Source organism: Mus pahari, chromosome 3 (genome assembly GCF_900095145.1).
Source record: "Mus pahari chromosome 3, PAHARI_EIJ_v1.1, whole genome shotgun sequence".
Lineage (NCBI taxonomy): Eukaryota > Metazoa > Chordata > Mammalia > Rodentia > Muridae > Mus > Mus pahari.
The window spans coordinates 88,895,092-88,903,746 of NC_034592.1; the positions used below are offsets into that span (position 1 = coordinate 88,895,092).

At 39.0% G+C, this 8,655-nt stretch overlaps 1 protein-coding gene across 4 annotated transcripts in view; it reads right to left on the minus strand.

Moving 5' to 3' along the window:
* The window catches only part of Qser1 (glutamine and serine rich 1), a 59,973-nt gene that overhangs the window by 37,998 nt on the left and 13,320 nt on the right, over positions 1 to 8,655 (minus strand). For 3 of the 4 annotated variants that reach the window (XM_029536179.1, XM_029536178.1, XM_029536180.1), the window contains exon 2: positions 460 to 566. In XM_029536179.1, the coding sequence (XP_029392039.1) occupies positions 460 to 566 (107 nt within the window). Of the gene's footprint in view, positions 1 to 459; positions 567 to 4,636; positions 4,735 to 8,655 lie in introns of those variants that run through there. The other variant, XM_021193060.2, reaches the window with a different exon arrangement.

Consider the following 8,655-nt stretch of genomic DNA (forward strand, 5'->3'; position numbering starts at 1 on the left):
CCCAAGTTTCATATACCAAGTCTGTTTTGTTGTTTTAGAGACAGGGTCTCACCACGTAGATCTGGCTGTCCTCCTGAGTACTGAGATTAAAGAAGTAAACCAGTATACCTGGCTCTGACTAGGTATATTTTAAACCTCCAAAGGTGCAAAGGTGTGTCACCGGACGTGGTGGTGCATGCTTTTAATCCCAGCACTCGGGAGGCAGAGGCTGGCGGATTTCTGAGTTTGAGGCCAGAAAGAAAGAAAGAAAAATAAAGAAAAAGAAAAATGTGTCATTTACCAATTAATTACATAGATGCTGAATCATTAAAGCTAAAGTTTATCCCATTTTCATTTTAATATCCCCATGGCACAGATGTCTTACATATTATGTTTATAAGCCAAAATGTGAGAGTTGGTTTTTCTTTTCACTCACTCAGTATACCCAGAACCCTAATATACTTTTAAAAAGACTAGTACCAGTTGCTTGAGGAGTGGTGGCGTATCCAGGGAGCTGATGCGAGGCTGTGAACGGCTGTCTCTGAAGAACATCTGATTCAGACTGTGAGGGATGTCCATCTTCATAGCTTAAACAATAGAGGACAGAATTAAAAATAAACAAAAAATAACCTCAATAAAATAAATCAAAAATATTTACAGGAGAACAACTACAGTTGTAAGTTGCTTTACACAAAGAACACATGGAATGAGCAAAAACTAAAAAGCATAAAACAGAATAAACCTCACAGGCAGGGATGGGGCTGCATGCTGACTAAGTGCCTGGGTTGGCCCCTAGCACTAAACAGTAAGTTTATTATCATTTATATAGTGGAATATACTGATTTTAAGGATTAGGTTCACTGAGTTTGGTAAGTATATGCTGGTTCAGTAAACATACGCTACCTAATTATTATGTATATTGTGTGCCAAAACAAAGAAGTTTATAAATTAGTACATCAGACAGACAGTGGTGCCTCTTTAAGCCTTCATATTTCACTGAATTGCCATCTTCCATTCCCCTCCATACTCATTGTTCCCTTCCTATATTATGTCTTATACTTTTCTAGATATACTATATTTAAATTGGTGAAAATAGTGTATAAAACAATGGTTTTACAATGACATTTTTATACATGTGTAGCATGTGTTTATATCACATTTTCTTTATCCATTCATCCACTGGTAGGCACCTAAGCCAATATCACAATCTGGCTATTGTGAATAATGAGAGTCTAAACAAGCTATCTAACACTGCAGGTATTTCTGCCTTATGTTGACTTGATACCTTAGTGTATACTGCCCACGAGTAATAGCAGGATGATACACAGTGTTAGTTCTTTGAGAAATCTCAATAATGACTTCCACAGCATATGGACTAATTCATATCCCCACAAATATACAAATATAGAGATCTTTTCCCCTTCCACCAACCTCTTCATCTGTTTTATTTTCTTGATGATAACCTGGGGTAAGATGCAGATTCAGTATAGTTTTGGTGGCTATTAGAAATGTTTGATTCATTGGTCCATTTATTTACTGGGTTATCTCTTAGTACACAGTTTTAGATTTGTTATTCTTAAATGTATGTGTCTATGCCTCATGTGAATTTATGCATATCACATGCATATAGGAGCTCTAGGAAGCCAAATGAGAGAAAGTGGGAACCCCTAAACCTGGAGTTAGAGACAGTTGTGAGCTATTATTTTGGTGCTGGGAACCACCCCAGTCCTGTACAAGAACAGTAAGTGCAGCTAGAGAAAGGGCCCAAGGAGCTGAAGGGGTCTGTAGCTCCATAGGAAGAATATTAATATGAACTAACCAGTACCCCCCAGAGCTCCTTGGGACTAAACCACTAATGAAAGAAAACACATGGTGGGACTTGTGGTTCTAGCTGCATATGTAACAGAGGATGGCCTAGTCAGTCATCAATGGGAGGAGAGGCCCTAGGTCCTGTGAAGGTTCTGTGCTGCAGTATAGGGGAATGCCAGGGCCAGGAATGAGAGTGGGTAGGAGGTTGGGGAGCAGAGGGAAGGTGGAGGGGATAGGGAATTTTCAGAGGGGAAACCAGAGAAGGGGATAATATTTGAAATGTAAATAAAGAAAAAAATATATATATATAGAACAGTAAGTGCTCCTAACCTCTGAGTTCTCTCTCCAGATAGAATCTGGCTTTAGGCACAGACAGGACTTTCTAAATGGGTCTCCAATCACTCAGGAAATAAGAATTAAACAAATGGGATTCAATAAAAATAAAAGTTCCCACACCAAAGGAAACATCACCAGAGTGAAGAGATAGCCTATGGAATGGGAGAAAATAAATATCCACAGACTGTAAGTTTTACTCAAGTCTTGACCATGGCTGCAAGGCAGTGCACCCCTTTAACTCCGGAGCTGAGAAGCAGAAGCAGGATGGTCTTGGTTAAGTTCTAGGTCAGCAAGGCTTAAAGTGAGTTACTGGCTCAGCAACAAAATTGCCCAATTTTGGCCTGGGGAGATGGCTCAGTAGTTAAGAGCACTGACTGCTCTTCCAAAGGTCCTGAGTTCAAATCCCAGCAACCACATGGTGGCTCACAACCATCTGAGATCTGATGCCCTCTTCTGGGATGTTTAAAGACAGCTAAAGTGTACTTACATATAATAAATAAATAAATCTTTAAAAAAAAAAAAATTGCCCAATTTTGGGCTGGAGAGATGGCTCAGCAGTTAAGAGCACTGACTGACTACTCTTCCAGAGTCCTGAGTTCAATTCCTAGCAACCACATGGTGGCTCACAACCATCTGTAATGGGATCTGATGCCCTATTCTGGTCTGTGTCTGAAGACAGCTACAGTGTACTCATATAAATAAAAATAAATAAATCTTTTTTTAAAAATTGCCCAATTTTACTTGGGGTGTGTGGCAGTTTCACATTCTTGGATTTGACTTATACACAGTCAACCTTAGTCTAAAATTTTTATGTGGAAAAATCTTCAGAAACTGCTCATATTTTTAGAAATTATATTAAAATATATTAACTGTACAAAATAATGGGGTTTATGATGATTTGAGTATATAATGTACTACCTCTACAGATGCTTCCCCCCCGCCCCCCCAGCAATGTCTTGCTATACAATCCTGACTGGCCTAGAACTCTCTATGTAGACCAGGCTCACCTCAAATTCACAGAAATCCACCTACCTCTAAACGCAAACATGCACTACAAACTTCTTTAGTAATTCTAATTCTAATGTAATGGCACCTCATTACATTTAATAACTAACAATGGTGAACATCTTCAGCTGACATGAAAAAAAGCACTAGTCAAATTTTACTCAAATCTTTTGCCCAATTCTATTTGGGCTGTGTAGAGAGAATCTTTGTGCACTATGTGGAAGCATCACCTCTCAATAAAAAGTGTATGGCCAATGAACTGAGACAGGATTAAAAGGTGGGACATCCTGTAGAGAGAAGTAGGATTCTGGAAGACAGGCTCTGGAGACTTGTCCCAAATGCTGAAGGAGATAGCTGCACAAAAGCGAAGAGAGTAACCAACTGCATGGCAGACTTATAATAAACAGGTAATTATGAGCTACTCAGGAAGCAAGCCAAAGCTTTGGCCTAGGCATTTACTCATAAAGTATAAAGTCTCAGAGTTGTTATTTTGAGGAAACACAGAGGCCAGGTGGAAAACAGGGATTTTTTTTTAATTAATTTTATGAGTTGCCCACATATTCTAGAATCAATTCCTTAGACAAATACAAATATTTTCTACCAATCCATAGCTTTTATTATTATTCTAAAAACATCTTCAAAAGAGTAGTACTTAACTCAAATCTTTTAAATACAGCTTGTCATTTTGGCTAAAATAAAAGTTGTTGTCTAACCCAATGTCTCAAAGAACTGTTTCCCTTGACTTTTCTTCTGGGAATATTAGAGTAGAACTGGGAAGGCCCATCAGTTTCTAACACAGGGACTGAGGATGTACCGCATAGTGTAAATAACATGGATGAGGCCCTCCAGTCAATTCCTAAGAGAAAATGCAAAATGAAAAGATAAAGACTCATAGCTTCTTTTATTGCTGTGATAAAATATCCCATAATTTAAAAGAAAAGGGGTTAGCTCACAATTCCAATATTGCAGGAAAAGTCTAGGTGGCAGGAACTTGAAGCAACTAGTCACTATCTACAGTCAAGCGCAAAGAGAGAAGAGAAAGCTATTGTGTACACTCACTGCTCAGCTAGCTCTCTCCTTACCTACAGGACCCAGATCCAGGGAACGGTGCTGCCTACTTACTGGCATCAATTAAAATAATAAAATAACCTATACACACGCCCGCACACACAGGCATGCCAACCTTATCTAGACAATCCCTCTTTGAGACTCTTTAAAGGTGAGTCTAGATAATGAAGTTAAGAAAATATGTGTTTCTTCGATTAACCTCAAACTTATACATGATTCTCCAGCCTCAGTATCCCAAGTCTGGAGCCACAGTATTCCTCCTCCGTCTTCTTTCTGTACATTCCCTACAGACTAGTAACATTCATCATACTATATATTAACTGGTTTGCTGATTATATAATTAATAAAAATGTCAACTCGACAAGGACAAGGTCTTTGCCTCATTCACTGCTTCATTCTCAGCACAAATGATTGTACTTGGCACACTGTAGATACTTACAATCGAAATATTATGTTCAGTTTCAGAACACTAAGTATGCACCAACTCAGTTGCCAGGTATCTTGATAAATGCTGGGACTTAAAATACAAACATTAAGTGGAGGGTCAGCTCAGATCCATAAAATGTATTAGTAACACAGCACTTTTGTACTAGGTACACATGGGCATGTATACACATACAGAGAAGCAAAACACATAAAATGAAATTTAGAAGTAAGTCACAGAAAGAATATAAGAATTACTGTTGAAAAATGCCTCCCCAAAGTTTTATTAATTTGGCATTTGGTATTTTGTTTGTTTTATGTGTGAGTTTAAACAAATTATTTCAAGTTACTTTTTCTTTCTTTTCTTTTCTTTTTTAAAGATTTATTTATTCTTATATGTAAGTAGACTGTAGCTGTCTTCAGACATAGGGGAAGAGGGTGTCAGATCTCATTATGGATGGTTGTGAGCCACCATGTGGTTGCTGGGATTTGAACTTAGGACCTTTGAACAGTCAGTGCTCTTAACCTCTTGAGCCATCTCTCCAGCCCTACTTTTTCTTTCTTGAGGGAGGTTTGAAGAAGGTCTCTCTATGTAGTCCTGTAGCTCTCTATATAGACCAGGCTGGCCTTGAACTTACATATATACACTTGCTGTACATCCCAAGTGCTGGAATTAAAGGCACGGGCCACTAAACTAGCTGTGTGTGTTTTTTTTTAAAAGACGGGGTCTGGGTATTATGCAGCACTTGAAGTCACAAAGATCTGCCAATCACTGCCTCCTAAATCTTGGAACTAAAGGTGTAGACCAGGACATCTAGTCTATAGTTTTGTCTTTGATATCAATTTGAAACCGCAAAGATTATATATGGTATAAAATTAGCTTTTAGTTAACAACAGTTTGTGGAATTTAGATCAATTAAGACTCCAGGCTCGGGCTGGTGAGATGGCTCAGGGGGTAAGAGCACCCGACTGCTCTTCCAAAGGTGCAGAGTTCAAATCCCAGCAACCACATGGTGACTCACAATCATCCTTAACAAGATCTGACTCCCTCTTCTGGAGTGTCTAATACAGCTACAGTGTACTTACATATAATAAATAAATAAATCTTAGAAAAAAAAAAAAAGACTCCAGATTTCAATTCTACTCTTAAGAGACTTGAATTCACCATATACATGTTGACAATGCTTTCCTAACAAACAAAAAGTAGAAACAAAACTTTTATCTCCAACAACTAATGAACAAATAAACAAAATGTGAGACTGCCTTATAATAGTACACTGCTCAGAAACAAAATGGATAAGTACAGAAAATACTAAGCAGAAACCAAAAATAAAAGAGATGAGTCAGCCGGGCGTGGTGGTGCACACCTAATCCCAGTACGTGGGAGGCAGAGGCAGGCACATTTCTGATTTCGAGGCTAACCTGGTCTACAAAGTGAGTTCCAGGACAGCCAGGGCTACACAGAGAAACCCTTTGGGTGGAGTTGTTTGTTCCTTCAGTTTTTGGTCAACCTGACGCAAGCTAAAGTTACTTGGAAAGAACTTTTGTTGAGAAAATGCCTATATCAGATGACCCATGGACGAACCTTTAAGACATTTTCTTGATTAATGATTGATGTGGGAAGGGACACCCTGGGGTTATCTAAAAATACAGGCTGAGCAATCTATGTGGAACAAGACAGTGAGCAGAGTTCCTCTATAGTTTCTAGTGCAGTTACTGATTCCAGATTCCTGCCCTGATTTTCATTTAAGATGGAATGTGACTGAGACATGCAAATTGAAATAAACCTTTCCTTCCCCAAATTCTTTCTGGTTGTGGTATATTATCACAGAAATAAACCCAACACAAATCCAGATCACAAAAATTAGCTACTCTGTATATATCTGTATAGTTTTGTTGAGACTTCTTACTATGGAGCCCAGCCTGAGATCATATCTAGGGTCTCTCTTGCTTCCACCTCTCCAATCCTGGATTACAGGTGTGAGCTACAACTGATTTTCTCAGTGCATTGTTTCTTCTGAGCTACACATCAGTGTCTATGCTGCAGAACACATGGAGTAACAAGACACTGAAGCTGGAGTGCTTTGGGCCTGGGCTTCTCACTTTAAGCCTTCTGACAACATAGTGGTGGAAATCATCTTCTTTAGAGATTATAAAAGCTTTCTGATTCCCAACCAACACGTTGTGACAACTGATGAGCCACAGTGGTATCTGTCAGACTAGGAATTTTAAAAACCTAGTCGAGAACACTCAGATTAGCATCCATGAACAGACTTGTGTCAGTTCTCTCCAGTGTAAAAAAATTCTTCAGAATATAGGTACTGTTTCTAATTTCTGTATTTTGACCAGCTTAGGAAAAAAATGTGAGTATTTAAAGTTCCACATAACCTTTTCTAAGACATTTATTAACCCTTCCCACCCTAACTCTAAATACTACCTTGAACTAAGGCCTAGAGAAGAAAATGAACAAAGAGATATGTCCCAGACTTCCACCATCTCCAATCCACACAACCATGAACGGAAGGAACACAGTCTTAAGATAAAGTGACTCAGAATCTTGAATGAGAAACTATCCTCTCTCTTTAGTTGCTGTCCCTTAAAAATTTGACTTTTCCCTCAAAATCAAAACAAATCAAAATTGCCACTCTCTACCCTGTTTTAAGTATAAATAATTGTTCTTCTTAGGGTTTCTATTGCTGCAATGAAACACCATGACCAAAAAGCAAGTTGGGGAGAAAAGAGTTTATTTAGCTTACATTTACATTTGCTATTCATTATTGAAGTCAGGGCAAGCAAGGGGAGAAGTGGATAGGGGATTTTCAGAGAGGAAACTAGGAAAGGGGCTAATATTTGAAATGCAAATAAAGAAAATATCTTAAAAAAAAAAAAAAAAAAGAACTCAAGCAGGAGGCAGGAACTGATGGCAGACACCACTGAAGGTGCTGCTTACTGGCTTGCTTTCCCTGGCCTGCTCAGCCTGCCTTCTTATAGAACCCAGGACTATCAGCCCAGTGATGGAACCACCCACCACGAACTGGACCCTCCCCATACATCACTAATTGGGGAAATGCCTTACAGCTGGATCTCATGGAAACTTTTTCTTAACTGAGGCTCCTTCCTCTCTGATGACTTTACCTTCTGTCAAGTTGACACATGGAAGAACAATCTTTCCCTACATTTTTTTTGGTTTTTTTTTGATGGCTTTGTTATTTGTTGTTGTTGTTGTTGATGATGATGATGTTTTGTTTCTGAGATAGGGTTTCTCTGCAAAGCCCTGGCTGTTTTGGAAATCACTCCGTAGACCAGGCTGGCCTCAAACTCAAGAGATTCATTCACCACTCAATTTTTCTCTAAGATTTGAATCTAATTACCTTTAACAAAAAAAACTATTTCATTAATTGTCTATTAATGTGATATGGAGGTGTGTGCATGCCACAACACTTATATGGAAGCCAATGGACAACATCTATGGTGTTGGTTCTCTACTACTTCTCTATGTCTTTAAATGGGTTCCAGAGTTGACTTCAGGTTGCCTGGATTGTGTAGCCAAGCATCTTTACCTTATACGCTATGTTGTCTGCCCAAAAATAGATGAGTTTTAAAAGTAGATGAGAAAGGCTGGAGAGTTGGCTCAGCACTTAAAGAGCACTTGCTGCTGTCACAGGGCAGAAGTTTGGCTTTTAGCACACACATGGTGAATCACAACCATCCAGCCACAACCAGCTACAGCCAGTAGATCTATCATCTGCTTCTAATCTCTGTAGGCACCAGGCACGCACAAGGTGCACAGACACAGTTGCAGGCAAAATACTCATATAAATAAATTTTTTTTTAAATTAAAAACAATACAACAGTAACAAAGCAAAATGCTGTAAAGGGCTGGGAAGCTAGCTCACTGGTTAAGAGCTCTGTCTGTCACACTTAGAAGACAAATATTCTGAGCCGGGCGTGGTGGCGCATGCCTTTAATCCCAGCACTTGGGAGGCAGAGGCAGGCGGATTTCTGAGTTCGAGGCCAGCCTGGTCTACAAAGTGA